General features: G+C 34.7%; 1 protein-coding gene and 1 pseudogene across 1 annotated transcript; one reads left to right on the top strand and one right to left on the bottom strand.

Moving 5' to 3' along the window:
* The first annotated feature begins 7,298 nt into the window (after positions 1 to 7,298).
* On the top strand, positions 7,299 to 10,890 carry LOC143582847 (putative lysine-specific demethylase JMJ16). Its single transcript, XM_077065325.1, has 8 exons — positions 7,299 to 7,878; positions 8,138 to 8,209; positions 8,339 to 8,416; positions 8,972 to 9,391; positions 9,457 to 9,684; positions 9,752 to 9,910; positions 9,991 to 10,335; positions 10,412 to 10,890. The coding sequence occupies exons 1-7, from the start codon at positions 7,600 to 7,602 to the stop codon at positions 10,267 to 10,269; spliced, it is 1,515 nt and encodes a 504-aa protein (XP_076921440.1). The 5' UTR covers positions 7,299 to 7,599; the 3' UTR covers positions 10,270 to 10,335; positions 10,412 to 10,890.
* Positions 10,891 to 20,699: 9,809 nt separating this feature from the next.
* On the bottom strand, positions 20,700 to 21,394 carry LOC143582842 (protein LIGHT-DEPENDENT SHORT HYPOCOTYLS 3 pseudogene; annotated as a pseudogene).
* Positions 21,395 to 21,606: the final 212 nt, after the last annotated feature.

The raw sequence follows: 21,606 nt of genomic DNA, 5'->3' as shown, positions 1-21,606 counted from the left end.
TTCTGGTACTGTAACTTACGTAATGAAACTGACTGAATTCGTGTCAAGTTACGGCCTCAATGTTCAGGACCGACAACGCTTGGATTTTACCACCGTCTGGGTTTTCCAACCAAATAAACATCGTCTTTAATATTTTGTTTTCTTATATATTAATGTTTTTATATGTTAATTTGATGAATTAATTTTTTGGGTATATAACGCTCAAATTTTACCAATTGTGTCTATATCGTGTTGATTGATCGATATAGAGTTATCTAAATAACAACAAACTAATTATTGGGCATAACACTCAAAATTTAACAAACGCAGCCGATACCGACCGAATTCATGTCGACTCATCGTCGTAACGCTCGGGTTTTACCAACGCCTGTGATTCAACGATAGGGTTTTGCCAACTGCCACGGCGCAACGCTCCAGGTAGAAAAACTAGTTGTATATAAGATTAGTTCACATGTCCGGTGCAGCAACTATTTTTCTGAATATTTTATTAGTTTTTTTAATTTAAACAACTTCTTTAAACATGTAAATTTGACGAACTATTTGGGTTTATTCCAGAACCGTAACTAGCCTATTCTATTGCAACGACTCACCGTCGCAGCACCTATGTTTTACCAACTGCATTATAAACACCCTTTTAATTATGTCATTTTATCTATCATAAGCTACATGGATCTCATTACTATTCTAAGCGTTCACTAATTTATTTTATGGCTTTAGTATCGGTACCGCACGCATGGACCTGGATGATGGGGCAGCAAGGATCCACGTGACCTAGTGGATGTTGAACAAAATGTTGACTACCTTATCCCTATCAATTGATGTCATATGAACAACAGTAGCAGCAACAACAACAACAACAACCACATAAACTCTTCATGTAAACACCCCAACAAACAGTTAGTTAACAACATTTCCTCCTCATATTACCCCTAATTCAATCAGTTTTTCATACAACAAACTTTCAATGTATAATAATAATAATTCCTAAAAACACCCCAACAAGTAGTTAGTTATAACAATCATTCCTCCTCCCATTACCCTAATTCAATCAGTTTTTCATATAACAAACTTTCCGTGCTCCCATTACCCATAATTCAATTAGTTTTACAAATAACAAACTTTACCTCTTTCCATTAACATTTTTGTTCCTTTTCTTGACTCTGCCATGAATGACCAAACCAAGGAATTTAAAGGCACCATGTGAGTGACATGACAAGTGATATTACAGAGAGCTAATGAGGAATCTAACTTGATTCCTATTAATGCAGTTTTCACTAAATGTTTATACTGCAACGTTGGTATACTGGGGGCAAGATAATAAAGAGCTTCATGTGCATCACTTGTACTACAGAGAAAAGCTAAAGTATGGCAAGTGGATAATACAATGGAAAACATTGAATGGGGAAAATGCTCAACTGGTAGAAAACTCTTGTGTGCACTGTGAGATATTCAATGAACTGTTGATGAGTTTATGAAATGAGTTCACTTGCTAGAAGAAACAAATTATATGAGCAATTGATAAGTGACTGGAAAAATCAGAAGTGAGGTGTTGGAGTACACAAAAGAAGTTGTTCCAAAGTACACCTTTAGGTTGTGGAGAGCTTCAGGCCTGTTGGGGTGATTTTTTAAAGAGTTTAATGAGGCAGACTCAAGAAGGGTTAAGGAAAACATCAATCCTGAAGTGGCTGCACTGGTATCTGGTCTAGTTGAGAGGAAGGCTAGGTTCTGCAAGTTTATTCACAAGAGGATCACTTAAGTGTTAGGAGGTATGTTACTTTTGATTTCTGATTTGACTTGGATTTGGATAGGATCCCTTAAGTGCCAAGAGGCATGCTACTTATGATTTTTGATTTGACCTGGATTTGAATTTTGTTGAGAATGTGCATCTTTGATTAAACAAGTGGAACCGAAACACACTTTCAGGAGTTGGAGAGCTTCAGGCCTGGTTGGTTGCTTATCCGAGGGTTTAATTCTATCATCACGTACAGTAAAAGCACTTTGAAACCACAACATTAACTTGAATCAAAGCAGATTCTTCAGCTCCTCTTCGTGACATCACATTCAATGTTTGATCATATACATTATAATATTTGAGAAAGATATTGAACTCCTTAAATATAGGTGCCGATTATTTTTTAACCATCGCTGATGATTTTAATCACACTGTGTGGCTGTTCATTTTAAACACAAGTTAGTAGCGAATGATTATTTATGTGCTTTTCACAAAATGATTAATACATAATTTAATAAAATTGACAAGGAAATTAGAAGTGACAATGGGGTTAATTTACCTCGAACATAATGCTCAAGTTTTACACCGAATATGGTATTCTTCCCAGAGAGGAATGGCTTTTGATGAACTACTCCCTTTACTAGTTGATGAATAATGCTATTTACATGATTCAACTTACTTTTCTCAGGAAGCTTCTAATCCCATGGTAGTTGAATCATGTCATTTAAGTGATTGATTCTACTTACTAAAGGCTACGGAATAAGAGTGGTAAGGCTTTCTGGTTTCAAATCATCTTTTCTAGGCCTTGAATATTAAGCCCAATTTGGACTTGTTAGGTTTGGTCCATTACCTTGAGCTAGGTCAAGCGTGTACACATTTTGTTATGAAGATGTGATCTTATCCATCGACGGTTCTTGTTCTAAGCCCGCCTATCTCGTCTTATGGTAAGATATCCATAAACCTTCAATCACAGGAACCCTACGGCCATTGGTCTACAGTGCATTATACCAAATTTCAGAATTAGTTTCCTCAGCTGTATAGATACCTGTGCCAATCCCGAGCTAAGTAACTGAGGTTGGATACCAAACTCCCCTGATTCCGAACATACCCCCTTCGGATCCCACATGTAAAGGTCTTTGATTTACGTCGAGAATGAAGCAAGAAACTCATTGGTAAGTTCGGTTATGCCTCTTCTCTTACAACTGAAAACTCAAACCCACGGGCCCTCCGCAAGATTGTTGTAACGTTCTAATTGGTTGATATCTTGCAATGTCTTGGTGCATGTATAAAGATTTGGAGCAGGTCTTCGGCGTCTCATGAGTGCCAGTCTGTCCCAAGCGATTTGATCGCGCTTTGTGAGCTCGGGGAAGACTAGGAAAGCATGAATATCATCTCCTAGTTCAGTCATCCTGAAAAAGAAAGATATTATCGAAACGAAGAGCGGAAATAAATTTGAAAATCTGGAACAGAGGCTTGGCATGCCCCCTTGTCATTCTGACACGACCTTGTGATGCATAATTTTTACATTTTTAACTTGCAGTTGACTTGCAGTTGACCATCGGGGCGTGGTGAGTGGACCATGGCCCGTGTTTTTGGTCTGGTGTGTAGTTTTTCATGAATCGAACTAGCGTGTCAAACTGGTTGGATGAAACAAACACCTCAGGTCCGGATTGTAGGATATTTCATGTTGAATACCCGAACCTGGGTGATTTTTATTCAAAACCCACTAAACCCATGAACTAATTGGGTCTCACAATCAAGTTAATCAAAGCAAAATCCTAGATTATCATACTAAGATGGTAAAGGATGAGGGCTTTGACCCGATTCATTTAAAGATGGGTTAAATAAATGGTTCTAGGGTTTGGTTCTAACCTGCCTAAAAGTGGTATATAAAAATATTGCAATTAATAAACCTAGCACAACGAGTAATAAAAACCTAGAATACCCTAAACCAAACCACTAGCAATTGGCAAGTGAATCTATTGGGTGTAGAATAGCTATGGGAAGTCCGGGAATATCGAACCCTAGAGACACTAATTAAAGTAACGAAACTAGATTCTAAAAGCTAAATAAACTAATAATTAAGAAAAAAAAATATTTTTTTTGGATTTTTACTTATTTTATTTTAAAACTAATAATTATTTAAACTAAATTAAACTTAAAATTCTAAGACTTAGATGAAAACCACTAATGAGAAAGGCGTTACCTAGGCTTGAAATCCTATTTGTGAATCTTGGATGCTTATCGGCTATGGAAACTGTGATGGAACTGGGATCTAAAGATACGACACCTTAGACATCCTAGTGGATCCCTGATCATTCTCTGGGTGTCACCTAAAAGGATTACCTAAGGGGCGTATGACGCATACCGGTTGGTTGGATTACCTCTCGATCTCTCCAACAATATTAAAGTACTCTAATGACTAGATCACCTCTCAGTCTCACTAATCATAATACATCCGGGAGTGTGAGGGACGTAAGTAGTAACCTAAAGATGCTCAAAAACACTTAGGATAGCAAAAACCAAAAGACAATAAGGGGAAATCCACTCTTGTGTAATCTATACCCAAACCGCCTAATGACTAAGACAACCCCAACTATCTATTACCTCTCAGTCTCAAGATAGGTAGAACACTTAAAATCTCTAAACCCTTAAATAATAGAATATGGAGTATTCCGGCTATAAACCATAAACTAGTTACGAACACACAGTAGGTAACCTAATATGCGTCTACACATTAAAGACATTCACAAAGACACATATGGAACTTATTGAATAAAAGTAAATTAATAATAAGTATGCATATTCATCTTAAAAACATCAAAAAGTCTATTACAATAATATTAGTCCAACACCAATAATCCAATATCGACAAGCAAATCAAACTCAACAAATATTCATTCAAAACCTAGGTAACTAAATGGTTTTAGCCAATAATCATGCTCAAGAAAATAAAATAAATTGGTTCAACACCCAAGTTCATAATAAAAATATTAAAATCCAACCAAATAATAAGGATGTAGTTGCGTCTGGCTCTCCCAGCCGCGAATAATAATCTCTAGCTTCCGTTCAAAGTCTTCTTTTAATTGTTGCGTACACCTCCTGCTTCAATCAAGCCGCCCTCGCTCCAAGAGAATAATAATAATAATATCAAGTGGCGGCCGATTATTTTCTAGCTCCCCCCATAATAATGCCGTCAAAAAAAACTTAAATAATCTTTTGTGGACTCGTTTAGACCTACCCAACTAGTGGGCCTTCATTCTTTCAATAATTCTTCTTTGTGGGCTTAATAAAAAAATAATAATAAACATAATCGTGTCACAAAATTTGACGAGACATTGACTTGCAAAGAAAATACATAAATAAATAAGTAAAAAGAATCAAAATCATAATGTCCCACCGTCATGAATGAATTATTATTATTATTTCTTTGCAACAGCGCGTCCTTAAACTTAACTCATTGTCTCTTAAAACCTTAAATGCCCACACATGAACCAATTAATAATAATTTTCAATAAAAACCTGGCTCAAAGTACTTAAAAAAATAGGGAATGTTTATATAATAATATAATAATTGAAACCACATCAAACATCTCATAATACTAAAAATTAATTTCACTAAATATTTGATTGAAAATCATATAAAATAGGGATATACTAAAAATTAATATCCATTTTTTAAAAAAAAGATATTATTTATATTAAGAAACAATTTTATAGTAAAAAAAATAAGCGGACTATGGTTCTCATCAAACATAGATAGCTTTTAAACGAGTTATAACATCTCATTTATTTGTGAAACCCTTTCACTATCAAACACTAAGTATATTATAAACTTTCTTACAATAAATAAATTAAAATCCAAAAAATATATAAATATTAGAAACGAAAAATAAAAACAACCCCTGTAATACGGGGGATAAAACCTAGTTTATAATATAATTAGTTCTAATGAACAAGAAAACATAGGGCAAAGAAGATATACACACACATAGCGTAACCTTTTAACTTAATTACATTGATGCTTTATGTGGTTTGCACGGATTTCACGTTTGGTCTCTAACTTTGAAAAATTACATGCATGCTCCCTGATATTTTGATGCGGGAAACATTCGTGGTCATTTAATTGGATGACATTAAGTTTTCCAGCTAAGTGTATGTTAAATTACTAAAATACCCATGCCCACATATAAATATAATAAAGATGAAGATCTTGAATTTCATGTACATCAGTCTTTTGAATTTGAGTTTGTAAATTAAGATATTGGTAGATAGCCGGCTAATTGCAGGTTTCCGGCTTTCACCAAAGTTCTCGTTTTTCCGGTTAAATACGCGTCCTACATTTCTAGAGATGTTAATTGTGATTATGATTGTGAATTCCTAATTTGATTACTCTAAATTGTAAAAAAGTATACATAACAGAGATGGTCGCCGACGATTTTGGTTACCGAAGAAGATAAAGGTGTGAATAGCTGAGTGCTCGACGACTAGTCTGCTTTCATCAGGTATAACTTCCGTTTTACTATTTTCTTACAATAATTATATAGCTAAACTGTTCATCCATCTTATCTTCATTTCCTAACATGTCTTCACTTTTCTATAAACTTGTTTTGTAACGTGAAATTAATTAAGCACAATCAGAAGCTAAATTAGGGCAAAACCTGAATAGTGAAGGTGCTTCTTCAAAATCATTTAACTGTTGAAGCTAATTTGTGTTAATTAATGATCTTCATTAATTGTTAAGATAAGATATTATTAGGCAATATTCTTTGTGATTTTGCTTTTAAGGTTATTTTAGATTCTTCTTTATATGCTATCATGTTCTTTCTATCTTAGAGTAATGGCCTCAAATCTATTTGCTACATGTAAAGTGACCACACACGAGAAAGCCTATCTTGACAACCAACACATGATTATACCTTTCGCATTTGATACTTTTGGTTTCCTAGCGCCTGAGGCTGTAGCGCTACTTACTCGTGTCCAACGGGTCATGAATTGTAGTGTTATGACTTGTGATCCCACGTTCTATGAATGCCTATTTTAAATGACTTAGCTTTGCTATCCAAAAAGGGCTAACGTTGCAGCTTGTTGCCTGACTGCCTTCTGTATCGTTGTAATTTGTAAACACTACTTTTTAATGTAAATACTATTTGTGTGTTTTATTTAATTTGGCTAACCAAGGATGACCTGTGACAACAGTTCGGTCCGGATACCAAGTTTGTATTGGTGTTTTTTTAGCATTCATATTCATATGTTAATTTACATATAAATTAACCGCATACTACTGATATACATTCTCTGGTTTCATCCCCTTAATTCTAGCCTTCTAGGCATAGCTTCTGTTTTACTACATAACTATTTTGTTACAATAATTATGCGTTTTTTTTTTTGTGGTAAAGTTGTTCTCGTTTTTCATTTTGTGTTCGTTCCGTAACTGAATGCCTGTGGAAATTTGTGTTATCGACCATCAGATTTCGTCCATGTCTTCACTTTTTTGTAAACCTGTGTTGCACTGTGAAAGTAAGCAAAATCTAGGGCTCAAAATGGTCTGTTTAAAGAGGACACAGTCTAGGGGCCAGGGCTGAGTAGTTGAGGTATTTCCACACTGGTTCATATAAAAAGTTCAAATGTTGAAGTTAACTTGGGTTGGATAACAATGCCATATTATTTTCCCTAGTTCAGTTTTGTTTACATACTTAAATATTCCATTTTCTTTATGTTTGTGTTAATGATCTTCATTAATTGTTAGATATCATTAAGCAATTATTCTTTGTGATTTTGCTTTAAAGGTTATTTTAGTTTCTTCTTTTTGTGCTATCACGTTCTTTCTATCTTGAGTAATGGCTTCATAGTTATTTGCTTAATTAATGTATGTTTGTTTCCATACAGTAAAGATGACAACCAAAGATATAGGATCTAGGATGAACGCAGTAGACAAAAGGCCGGCCCCACCAGGATATTCATCACTCACATCTTTCACACTGAAGAGGGCGAAACTGAACGATGAATCTGGTAATTTTACAGGCATTCAAGGTGACGTTGATATTGAGAAGCTTCAAAAGTCTGTCAAGCGAATGCCCTGGCTACTTAACGATGATCAAGTCAGTAACCTGGAAGAACCGGATAGTACTAAACATCTTAAGACGGTTAGCTAGCTCCTTTGGCATCACTTTCTTAACTATAAAAGTTCGTATATACAGACTGCAGTTTTATTGATTTGATTATCAGTGACAGATTAGCCTAATATAAGTGAGAATGGTGTACTTCTTTGAGAACAATTACAAACCGAAACTGTTAAATTGGGACATGATAATCACATGCTCGCTTATACGTGTCCAAATTCAGAAATTTACTAAATTTAACAGATTGGGTTTTATAACAGTTAATAATGGTTTTTTCTTGCAGAATATATCAATGGAAAATACCCTTCCAAAAGGAGTGACTCGAGGGTGTCCGGCTTGCAATACTTGCCAGAAGGTTTGAGACCATTTCTTTCAATTTGCAATGTGATAATGAAGTATCATTTTAACATATTTCAGTTGGTATATGATATATCCAATACCCTCTCAGATTGTTGTAATTAACCCTGCATTACAACTTTTACAGGTTATTGCATGTTGGCATCCAGACGAATCCTGCAGGCCTGGGGTAGAGTATTCCCACGCCTTTCATCCATCTCCAGAGGTGACTGTTTTGATATGTTTTAATCATAGTTATTAAAAGCCCTCGTTTTTTGCGCCGAGGCCCATTTTTCAGGCGAGACTCAATAAATGCGTTTCTAGTTTCTAGGCGAGTGCTTCAACATTGTCTATGCCAAGAACATGAGAAGATAACAGCCGAGCGAAAGAAACGCAAGGAGTGCTACTAAAACTTAGATCTAGGAGAGGTCCAAGGCATTATATTGATACATGTTGTTATTCAAGTTCTGGAATTGCATTTGAATCTTGACATTTTTAGAACTTTGGTATTACTTAGATGATATTAAATGTTATATAATAGCTTTTGTTTAATTTATTTGAAGAGTAGTATTATTTTTCATAGACATAATATATTTAAAATTTTTTATTCTAGTGCGCTTTTTTTTCTTTAGGCCCTCGCTTTTTTTGCGCCTTGTGCCTAGGCCCTAGGCGAGGCCTATGCGCCTTGATTGCGCCTAGAGCATTTGATAACTATGGTTTTAATGTCCATTGTTTTTGCATTCCTATATCTTTAACCTAGCTTTGACCTTTTTATTGACAGGAGTTTAAAGACATTTATCAATATATTGCCAAAATACGACCAAAAGCAGAGGAACATGGAATTTGTCGTATCATATCTCCCGATTCCTGGAAGCCGCCGCTTATTATGCAAGGAAATCAATTTGAATCTTGTAAATTTGGTACACGTGTTCAACAGATTGATGAACTTAAAGATGTATACTCAAGGAGAAAACTTATCGCAATCATTCAAAAAGAGAACTTAATGGATTTGGATAATGGACCTAGTGAATTTGAATTTGAAAGTGGTCCTGAGTTTACTCTGCAAAAGTTCAAGTCATACGCGGAGCAATTTAGACAATACTATTTTCAAAAAAAAGATATTTTCACTCAGAATAAGCATTGGGAGAATGTTGAGGGAGAATATTGGCGAATTGTTCAGAACCCGACTAATCAAATTCAGGTATATTCAAACAGTCATACCTTAAAATGTCATTAACTTAATATTTAATCCTGACTCTGTAATAGGTGTTGTCTGCTCACAATTTGGAGGCAAAAGTTATTGGCAGTGGATTTCCTTTGCCATCACTTGATGATGATGATGATGATGATAATCAAACTGAATACATGAAATCACATTGGAATTTAAATAAGACCCCAAAGCTCCCTGGTTCCCTTCTTGCTTTTGATAGTGCCAATTCTGCCCTTTTGACCCCACGCCTAGATGTAGGAATGTGCTTTTCATCCATTTGTTGGGTAAGATTTGAATTTCGTTGACGATGACATGTGCTATTTAAATTCTTATTTGTTTTTGTTTATCCAGAATGTTGAAGATCATCACTTGTACTCTTTGAACTACTTGCACCTTGGGGCTTCTAGAATCTTGTATGGAGTTCCTGGTAAATACCGCCAAAAATGTGAAGCACTAATTAAGAAAACGTTCCCAGAAATATCAAGACATCGTGAATTGTTTCATAAGCTAGTGAGTATCTACAAGTATTAGATAAATAAGTATTTTATATTTTCACAGTTCAGATAATGAGTTTTCATTGTCTGTTACAGGTTGCTCAACTTTCACCCTCGACCCTGAAATCTGAGGGTATACCTGTGTACCGCTGTGTACAACATGCAAAGCAGTTTGTACTTATCTTTCCTGGGGCATATTATTCAGGATTTGATACTGATTTCAGTGTTTCTGAGAAAGTCAACCTTGCAACGCTTGACTGGTTGCCACACGGGCAGCTGACTGTAGAAATATACAGTGAGTTTCATCGGAAGACATCACTCTCCTATGATAAAATGCTAATTGAAGCTGCCAGACAAGCTGCTAAATCAACGTGAGACTTTCGAATGCGTGGGTGGAATAACGCGTGTGGAAAAGACGGTTGGCTTACAAGAGCCCTCAAGGTTAATCTGTTCAACCCGTTTCCGTATAATATTTTCTTATTTAACCTGCTGACCCATGTTTATTTGTATGGAGCAGTCGCGCGTGAGGCAAGAAAGCATAAAGAGGGAATTCTTGTGCAATGCTTCACAGTCACGAAAGATGGAAGAGGATTTTGGTTGTGCAGTGAAAAGGGAATGCTTCGTATGCTTGTATGACTTGTACCTTTCGGCTGCCAGCTGTTCATGTACCCCAGGCAAATACTCGTGTCTAGAACATTCAAAGCATATATGCACATGCCCATGGAGTTCCAGGTTCTTTCTCTTTCGATATGAGATAAGTGAATTGAATCACCTAATCGACACTTTAGAAGGTAAGGCAAATCCAAAAGGGGTATAATGCTAGAACCTGTAGGTCTGTAGCAAAACGTGGATGGTTAGTGGTGTCATTAGTTGTATAGAATGCAACCGTGGAATTAGAAGTATAGATATATCATTTGTCATCTTGGTATGTTGTAATCAACTTTTTCGTCATCGTAAAAGCGTAAATGAAATGAATTCATGCATAAAATATATACAAACGGTGATTGGTAATGTTGCATCATAATCTTGTTACAAAGTATGCAAAGATACGTACATAAAAACATTGATTACGCAAAGATAATGAATTTATGTTTGCTTTAGCATATCATGACTTCTTCATGATCCACTAATCGGTTAATCGCTACTTCATAACCATGTTGTAAGGTGCGTAAATCTAGTGTGAAGTTGCTATAAAAATGTGGTAAGCTTATCAAAGTCAAAAGATGTGTTAACAAGTGTTACTTTAGTTCTTTACCATTTGTTGTATGAAGTGTTTGGTGTTGAGTGTGTTCTTGAAGATGAGCTAAGATGAAGAGGTGAACAACGTGCAATAGAAGGTGATTTTGTGTATTTGGAAGCCAATATTAAAGGTTTAAACTTTAATATTCGAACTATTCAATTAATGTTCATGAGTCATATTTGAGGGTTATGTAAATTGTTTGTTGTACACCTTGTGGATTGCTATGGCCAATTTATGTTATGATTTCGACACCAGATTTGGATTTAATATGCAATTAGCGAAGATCTGAATTCTTGGAACAGAAAAGGGCTAGGTAAATGAGTTAAACCCGTATCCGTATTATAATACATTATTTTTATAGAACATATCATTTTAGAACAAAATAAGATAACGGTGCTAAAAAAATCATATACAATTTCTGTGAGATCTCATGCCTTAGTCTTCACTGGCTTCTTGTCGTAACCTTTTGAAGGTCACCTGCCAGACGCAAACTATGATTTTATCCGATCCTACTAGTTAGTATCGTATTTGCAGGGTCCCATGAGTTTGTGAGTAACATGCTATCATGATTGAAAAATAAGTTAACAATAAGGCGTATGAGATTAGTGTATTTTTGTTATGGTTTAGTCAACTAGTTTAGACTTAAAGTTACTAAAATTGCTGAACTAGTACAAAGGAGTCAAAGTTAGATATCAATTCCGGTAATATGTTGTGTTATTTGGGGTAAAAATGCGAAACAAGATGCCTAGCTAGTACCATAATGTGCTATAAATAGTGTACGAAGTTGTAGATTAAATACTTCAAGTAAAAGCAGTGACTTGTTGAATTGTGCTTAAATTTGTACAAACAAACAAATAGCTTTGTTGACATGTTAATTGTAACCTTCACTTTAAGTGGCTTTTTTCCATATTAAACTATGCATTTCACTTGGTTTAGTTTTTAACACGTGTGTGATACATGTACCAAGGTGTGAAGTTAATCGGATCAAAGAGGACGGTTTTAAAATTGAAGACACATTATTCTAGAAGAATAGATGACCTATATTATACCAGCACCAGAGTTTTGCCAAGAAAATGTTTATCCTAAATAATGTGTATCTTAAATATACTATCCATCACACTCTAAAATATCTAGCAAGGACATAACGTTTTGTGATCAAGATTTTGCTTCTAATGATGTGTGGTGATTAAGGCTTCTCTTCTAATGTCATGATCATGACTTTAAGCTATGTGCCAGGCTCAATGCAAAAAAGTAGTTGAGACATGTTATTGATATATGTGTTTTGTCAAGGATTTGACACGTTGAGTAAATGTTATTCAATTGTTTTGTTTGAAAAATTGAGACAGGCTTGACGGTTTCAGTGTATATCAAAATATTTAATCAGTGCAAATGTGTATGAGCGACATGTGACTTTGTGATATACTGATATGCCTTCATAAATTTGTCATTTTCATATAAAGTATGTATGAGCAAAATGGGATAAAAAAGAGAATAAAATAAATCAACTTTTTAACGGTCATTTTGATCATTGATGGGACACCGACTCACTCGATCATCTCATTCCACCATCAAAAGGAAGCTCAACATAGGTGAAAAAATCCCATGACCCAACCTAAAACCCTCTATGTTTTGTCACATGTGAGATATTAAGTCCCACCTGCTTATGCATACACCTTTGTTAACCGCAAGAGTTGTTGTAGGCTCGCTAAAATCTTTTTGAAAGCAAGTTTCTCATCCGATCGCCTGCCTAACCTGCCTTTTGGGCTGTCCAATCACTGGGTTACTCTAGGTATTTAAAGGTAGATTCAACTTATTTGTTTTAGGAGAACCCCTATTTTGTACCTGTGCTGTGCTGGATATTAACCAAAGACCTATCCCTTCTCAAATTGAAGTCTTTATATAACTCAACTCAATCACTTACGATGGTCATCATTGACGATAAAATAAAGGGAAAATTCTCAAAATGTACCATTTGAAAAGAGAGAAAATGGAAAACAGCTCACTAATCTTTAATATTCTCAAAATGGACCAAGAATTTTGGACTGTGGCGACACTTTGGTAAGTGTTCCGATGAGATTTCTCCGCAAATGAAAATCTGACACGTGTAAAATAACTTACAAGTCCGGCCAAAAAGTTTAAAAAGTTGAGGGAGCCGTCCAAAATTTTCCATTAAATCTTCTTCCAAAAAACAGTCTTCCCCGACGGTTTTTTTTGTTTACTACCAGGTCCGTACAAATTCTCAACTTTTTGTAAATGGTGCCTTTTGAAAACTGTCTCCCAAGACGCGTTTTAGAAGAATTTGTTTCGAGAAGACGAAAAATAAAATACCATAATACACATATCTCCCTTCTTAACCCCACCAACATGAATCCAAAAATCACCAGATTTGTAGATCATGAGCTTGTGTTTAAGATCATCTACTCCATCTTCACTTATTAAACACAAGCGTTCCATTTCTCTAAGCACCTTAATAATGCAAGATGATGATGATTTGAGAGACCCATCAGATGAGAATTTGTGGTTGATTTCCACCATTGAAAAGGTGATGTTGATGATGATGAGTCTACATGTTCATGAGGTTCAGCCATGGAGGAGGAGGATGATGATGATGATTTTGTTTTCCGTCTCATTGGAACAATTTTTTCTAAAATGCGTCCTGACAGACGGAATTCAAAAGTCACCTTTTTTAAAAACTTAAGAATTTGTACGGACCAGCTAGAAAAAAAAAGCAGTCGGGAAAGACTGCTTGTGAGAAGAAAATTTAATGAGAAAATTTGGACGGCTTCCTCAACTTTTTAAACTTTTTGGCCGGACTTGTAAGCTATTTTACACGTTTCACATTTTCATTTATGGAGAAATCTCATTGGAACGCTTGCCAAAGTGTCGCCTCAGTCCAAATTTCTTGGTTCATTTTGAGAATATTGAAGATTAGTGAGTCATTTTTTATGTCATTTCAAACAATCCATTTTAAGAATTTTTCCTAAAATAAATGAAATGTGTCCTTTTATTATTTTGATACGTTAGTATAAACAGGAATAAATAGTAAAATTTTCTAAAAATAATGACAATGGGCCCTTGGTTCAGGCTGCAGACAGGCACACGTGACCATAAGTACGGTGGGAACCTGATTTGATTATATAAAATTTTATTAATTATTTTGATACGACTGAATTTCATATCTACTCCATATTTCTGCTTATCTATTTTAGGAAAAAAATTGAATGAGACTCAATGATAGAGCACTTATTTTATTAGTGAGAGATAGTTGGTTCAAACCTTACTATCATTAATTTATATGGGAGATATGAGAGATGACCATGGCTTGCCAGGGTTTGAGTCATAATCTCACCCGGTTTTACCGGTTCCTCGCTGTCATGCCATTTGGCGGGCGTGGGGGTCGGGTTTTATCCGGGGAATCCCTCAATTGGTGGACCTCTAGAGGCTCCGTCAATCCGCACTCGTGGCCGGCTCGGGCTACCTTTAGCTATTGGGGGCCGCGTACGAAGTACCCGACGTTACTTAGTTGGTCGTTCTAAAAAGAATTTCAGAAAAAAAAACCCGCCACTTAAATATAACAAATGTACGTGGATATATTCATACAAATATAACCGATAATTTCTTTGTCATTCTTTAAAGTGCCATGAAATAATAATTTAGATATTTACTAAATATACTAACTTTGGCAAAAATTTAAATCCTCACCAAATCAATTATGAAAATATTATAAACCTAGCCATAACCGATTGATTTTCAAAACCCTATAAACCCTTGAATTCAACACAATCAAATATAAACCTAGCCATAACCGATTAATTTTCAAAACCCTATAAACCCTTGAATTCAACACAATCAAAACCTCACACAATGTTAGTGTGGACGGTGTTGAGCAACGGCTAACCCCGGTTCCCCGTTGCCACGCCTCCCACATTTAAAGGTAGTATCCCTGAACATTTTATGTGAAATATGTAGTTGTTATTTTAGTTGTTGAACGGCTAGTTTTTAATTCTTTTTTCTTTATAAATAACAAAACACACTAACCATTTTCTACACACTATTCTACAACAATTTTTAATTTCTCTTCAAATTCAAACAATATATTTTTATATGGAGCAATCAAATTCTCAACGAATTGCGTCAAGAAGATGGAGCCATGAAGAAGAAGTAGCATTATCTAAGGTTTGAGTCTATGCTTCCGAAGACATGGACCCCGTGGAGCAACGAACGTTGGGTTTTTGGCCACGAGTTTGGAACTATTTTGTTTCGAAGGGAGGATCAAGCGATCGTACACAACACCCAGTGTGTTCGAAATGGCAACATATGACCGGACAAATTAACGTTCGCGATAACGACACGTTTGAACTCATAATAAAAGTAAAAAAAACCCTGATGGAATTGGGAATAATATTTTTATCTATTTTTTATTGAATAAAATGTTGTTTAATTATTATGTATTTTTCGATTTATAATGTATGCATTTTTATTTATTTTGACTTTTAAATTTATAATTTTTGAGTTATTTTTAATTAAAAATTAAAATTCTTTAGGGTAGTTCGAGTACACCATTGTTAGCCCTTAGAATGGTTCAGGGGTACTTAAGAATAAAGATGACGTGGCAGTGCAAGATTGGTCGCTTACTTAGGGTAGTTTCACTACCTTTAGGTGACCACACTCTCCATTCTTAGAATCCTTGTTTACTAAAATCAAACCTGTAAAAAGAACTCATAGGTATACATGTGTGTTTAATTTTCATTTAATAATAATAAGACCATGCGGTATACCCGTGATAAGTGCAACAAAATACCGTGTGGCTATGGAATTGCGTCGGTAATCATCGTGCCCGCCATAGTTTCCATTCTACCTGGCATGGCAAGCAAAAACCATTCACGTGGATGATTCATCAAAATATAGCGTTAATAGTTTTTTTTAGTTAAGTTACTATTCTAAATAATAAAAAATAGTTACCCCTGTATAACTACAAAATATATATAAACTATTTTTACATAATACTCTATACACAATACTACTATGCTCGCTCTCTTTTTTATTTACCGATATGAATTCGAACAACTCAAATAATCCTTTTACATAATAATCTATACCGATACGCGATCAGAGAGAATGTATCTTTATACTCATGGGTATATATACCCTTTCATAACCAAACATGCCTCGTGTTTTTAAATCTGACCTTCAGCCATAAGTTTTTGTTTATACACACACTTGACACTTCATTCCAATGGCATGTTTCCTATCGGTTAAAGATCAAGTGTTATGAATCTTTAATGCTTGTAAGTCAACCTCCGTACGGTTGCCTTTACCCACTCTTTGTGCTCCAGATTGAAGCCTAAAATAAGAATACTGAAAATCGGTCCATGATTATATTTTTATATTTAAAAAAAAGGACTAAATGTGTAGGGAACTGAATTTACAATTTCTCTATTTAATATAATAGATCATTATATGTTTACACACATGTATGTGTTAAGGGCGAAAGGAAATATATAAACTATGTTATATTACAGAATTACCGATATGAGTGACGTAAGAGAAAAGATAGACGACGTAGAGGATGTGGTGATGATACAGGGTTGGGCGGGGAATATATATATATGAGAGGGGAGGAGAAAGAGTGGTTGCCCGTACGTGGGAGGAGTAGGGTTCTTCAAAAAATTCATTGCTCATAGCTAGCTCACTCTAAAATGTGTCATTTATGACCAAGATTAGATGAGTTGGCTCGTTTGTAAGAGCCAAACTTGTTACAATGTATAGGCTCGCTCGTTGGCCCACTCATTTGACTCGTTTAAGCGTAACTAATTAAGTTTTAAATCTTTATGAGTTTCCTATGCAATTTTTAATTAGTAGGCTCGTATAATATGGTGTCAACTAGTGACATGATAATATTAAATTTAATTTAAAATGCTTGCTCAATATTTTGTGAGCCAGACTTTAGAGCCGAGTTGACTTGACACGGTTATTTTCATTCTTAAACCTGAGTTGTAGCTGGTTCCAGTAGCTGACTTGCCCATTAATTAAACAATCCAATGAGGAAGAGAGGATGTCGTCGTCCCTTTCTTTTTCTTTTAACAACGTTTGGAACTACCCTCAATATTCGCGTGAGACTTTCTGAGACGGGATCCATCCATACTGATTTTGACGTTTCAGACTTGACTCACCCAGGAACAACATTAAGAAGGAAACCCACCACTTTGAAAAAATCTATTAAGTCAAGTTTCAAACCTGAGACCTCAAAAATCTCAAGCCTTACCTATTATCTACATGCGATTGAACCAGAAGCCCAAATATTGCATCCCCTCAGTTGAAAAGGGACTTAGTCTCAAGTCCTTTACCTTCCAACTCTTTCTAAAAAGAATACATAGAAAAATTAAGGGGCAACTTCATAGAATAGTAACCAACTTTCAAAGTGTTTCAATAAGGTCATTTAACTTTAAAAAGTGTTTCAATTAGGTCACTCAACTTTCGTGTTTGATTAAATTAAAAGTTTTAACATGTTTTTTTAGCCAATTTCTTTTCTGTTTCACATAGGAAATCTTTTTATCTTTTTTTTTAAGTTGACGTTGAGTGGCGACGTGAATTTTATTTTTTATTTTTAAATTTTAATATAATTAATGTTTTTTAAAAATTTTTAAATTTAACTACATATATTGCAAATTCCGACAGCCACATCTTATCATCCATTTCATTCTTGACGTACACAAAAATCGGTGAGACTTGATTTGAAGATTTAGTGACCCGATTTAGGGAAAATATGCATCAGTGACCTAATTGGAACACTTTTAAAAGTTGGTTACTATTATATGAGATTTTCCCAAAAATTAAATGAAACTTTCCCTTGCGGCATTTCTTTACTTCTGAAAATTTATTGCATCAAAATAAATTTCTTTCAAAATATTCTAGTTTGATAATTAGCTAGCTGCTTTATTCTTTCTAAATACTCTTATGTACTTTAAAAGAGTAAAATTAATATTTAACTTTTGAAATTAATATGTTGGGTTTATATTTGTTCATCAAACTCAACTAAGTTACTATTGATGCTCAGTTAGTTCCGATGAAGAAAAGTACGTTAATAATCAAAACTGAGTGGGAAATGCCTTTGAAAGAGATTTATTGCTGATAAGTGTTATTGTTGGCAAACTACCATCAATAGAAACTTGGTCCGGATATAACAACTTTGTGCTAACACACAAGTTGTTGACAAAAGAACGCACTGGAAGAAGAGTTGTCATCGAAGGTCAAAGGAACTGAGGCAACTTCTTGTTGATAAGGTAAATTTCCACTTTGAGAGGTGGGTATGGATGCGGCATGCATGGCTCAGCTGGCAATTCAAGATGCTAGGAAAAACTGACGTGGGTATGAGCGGCATATGCTTGCCATGGGAACCGCAAAATCATATGGCTTATGTACAACTGTATGGTTTAATTAAAATGTATAATTTATGTGAATTACTCAAATGGTGAAATGTTACCCTAAAGTGTATTGTTATACAATTTCAAGACTGCTTTAGCATGTTGGAAAATTTATTCTTATAGAAGATTATTGCAACCTCTTCTAATATACTTCTATTTTATTATGGATGTTATTATAAGATTTCTTAAGTTTTATAGACCACATCAATGTATTATATTTATTTGTATAAATAATCACTTTTGTAGAACTTTTTTATTTTGATAAAACTTGTTTTAGTTGTGATTTTTAACTTCGAGTTCATCCATTTTCTCGTTAAGCAGTACTTTTACAACTTTTGAATTATTAAAAAAATTTGGTTTGGTTTAAAAAATATATTCGTAATCTTTATAAAAATTCACATAACACATTTTTTAAATTGATGTGTCTTGAATACCCAAACATGTGTAGGCACGTTGATAAATTATATCTTCTTAAACTGCTTGGTTTATCGAATTCCGCTATTGATGTGATAGATTGACAGTCGGCCATGCATCAACCAACATGCTTCTCTTTTAGATGTGGTTTATGAATATATAAATAGTTATAATTAGTATTTGGATAACATGTTTATATTTATATTGTGATTATAATATTTATAAGGAACAGTGCCTTTCCTTGACAAATATATATCTTGCTTAGTACTGGAAGAACCACAAAAAGTATGGCCGATCAAGGTTGCTTTATGCTTAAAAATGGCAAGACATCTTCCCTCGCCAAGAATAATCATGTGTCATGTCGTCTCAGAGGACGTGCTCTTTCTAGCCGTGACTTGTCCCATTGTTTGTTGACGCTTGACACTAAAAGCCACTGGTTCATTGTACCCTGTGATGGGATGTCTCTTCATATATAAATATATATTTTTTGTAACCACTTTTTATATAGTTACAAACATAAATAAAAAAAATATAGATTTTTGTCAAGCCTACAAACTTGCATACGGGTGGGAGGCTGGGTGTGATGGTGACAAATTAACCTTACTTTTACCTTAAGGGATAGAGAAGCTGTTTCAATAAAGCGAATGGCTTCAATTATACGTTTTGTTTTTCATATTATTCTTTACATTTTTGGCATAGTGAACATACGATGGCATAGAATGTACTTTGAATAACATAGCATAGAACGCTAGAATATCAAAAGAAGTGGCTCCTTGGAACCTAACATCTTTTTAACATTACTGAAAATTGTTCTTTATAGAAACACAAATATTATTGTCCAAATCTTGTACAAATTATTTATTTTATGTAATCTCCAATTTATATATAACTATATGAATTCCAACTAACTTGTTTGCACTTAGATGGTTAAAGATTTTTACTAATTTGTTGCATGTGAAACAAACACACGATTATTGGCATTTCCTTTTCGGTAAAATGGTGACAAAAAAGTATTGCCAATATTAACTTTCAAAGTTTATAGACCCCGTTAACTTCAAAATCTTGATTAAGTATCTCAGTTAGTAAAAGAATACAATTACCATTTATTCGGTAATTAACTAGAAGAGTTCAAAAAATAATTACTGATGCTGCTCAAGTTCATGTACTTTAAATCTAAGTCCGGTTTATATTGTTGCTGCCGTTACACAAAATTGATGTGCCAGTTTCTTTGTTGCAAATAGTCATATATTGTCTTTATATTAGACATATATAAAACAAAAGTTAGTTGCTTATTGAGGAAGCTCCAGTTTTAAATAAACAATGCATAGCTAGTATATATAATGGTTTAGAATTTGGCCAAATCAATTTCAGTTAAACCATCGTTCATATATTGCAATTTGGTATATATATTTAAGTTTGTGACTAGAAGAGTAGAAGTCAATTAGTAAATCACACTAAACAGAAAATAATAGTATTAACAATAGGAATATTCATATTCTTCATAGTCTTCATTGTTCATATAAAATATCCAGATCATACCCAAATGAAAACCAATTAAAACTAGCAATAATCCTTGATCTGAAGTACCATAGCAAGCTTTGTAGTACCCTTGAGTACTCTTTTTAATTTAACATAAAATCAAAGATAATAAGATCCAGAAATAAAATTAAAAAGCAAACAAAAAGTTAGTTCATACCTTGATCCAACATGATTTTATTTCTTGAAATTTAAGTATTATCATTTTGTTGTTGCGCCACACGTTTTCTTTTCTTCTTCTCATAGCTGATCCCTCTTGCTTTTGATTGCAAATCACGGATCTCACGAAGGTAAAGCTTCACTGCTCGTGCCCCAAAAGGGTTAACCTCTCGGGCACCGCCGTTCTCTTCATAAGCCGCTCTAAGGCGGCCTATCAGGGCATCCAGACTGCCCCAAGCTTGTCTGAGTGGACAAGGACAAGGGGCAGGTGGGTTCGGGTGTCCGTAAAACGGACATATCATGGTGTGAACCTTAGTCTTTCCAAACTGGTCTAGGTAACAAAGGAATTCAAGCACATTTGCACCACTGCATTGTGAGATAAATAGTGATGGATGGTGGTTCCTCAGGTACTGACAGAAGGTGTTCCAGTCTCGACGTTTCTGGTTTTCGTAGCGGCTTGGGGTAGTGGATACCACCGCCGGAGAACTGGAGGAACTGCCAGATGCAACGGTGGTGCTGAAATCTTGGTGAGTACTGTTGATAGTACTGTTATTGGTTTCAGAGTATGCATCCATTGGAATTTAGGGTATTATGATATCTCTAGGTTTTCTTAAAATGGGTAGATTTTGATTGTTATCTGAGAAGTGATGGTTGCTTTTTTTATTGTCTTTCTTTTTCGGGTTATCTTTAAATGCTGCTAGGGTTTTCTTTATAATTACAAGAGCTGTGAGAGAGTGAAACTCAGTTTCCCAAGATAGTGAAAAGTAAATTGGGATAACTGTAGTCTTACTTTAACTTTCTTTTATATGTTTAATTGTATGATGTCAACAGTTGATTGGTTGACTGATAGTCTAGCTGGTCTCATTCTTTTTATTTTTTTATTTTTTTTTATTTTACATTTCCTGATCTTTTTCGGATACAACAAGTAGAGACAGTGGG

The sequence above is a fragment of the Bidens hawaiensis genome, unplaced genomic scaffold (assembly GCF_021521415.1).
Source record: "Bidens hawaiensis isolate Kalapana, Puna unplaced genomic scaffold, B.hawaiensis_p1.1 tig00032031_1, whole genome shotgun sequence".
Lineage (NCBI taxonomy): Eukaryota > Viridiplantae > Streptophyta > Magnoliopsida > Asterales > Asteraceae > Bidens > Bidens hawaiensis.
Note: the sequence above shows the minus strand (reverse complement) of the source record. Positions and strands in the feature narration are given on the sequence as shown.

Coding starts and splice junctions, on each gene's coding strand:
- LOC143582847 (XM_077065325.1), top strand. CDS start 7,600: ATGTATGTTTGTTTCCATACAGTAAAGATGACAACCAAAGATATAGGA. Junction 8,210..8,338: donor CTTGCAATACTTGCCAGAAG/GTTTGAGACCAT, acceptor CAACTTTTACAG/GTTATTGCATGTTGGCATCC. Junction 9,392..9,456: donor ACCCGACTAATCAAATTCAG/GTATATTCAAAC, acceptor ACTCTGTAATAG/GTGTTGTCTGCTCACAATTT.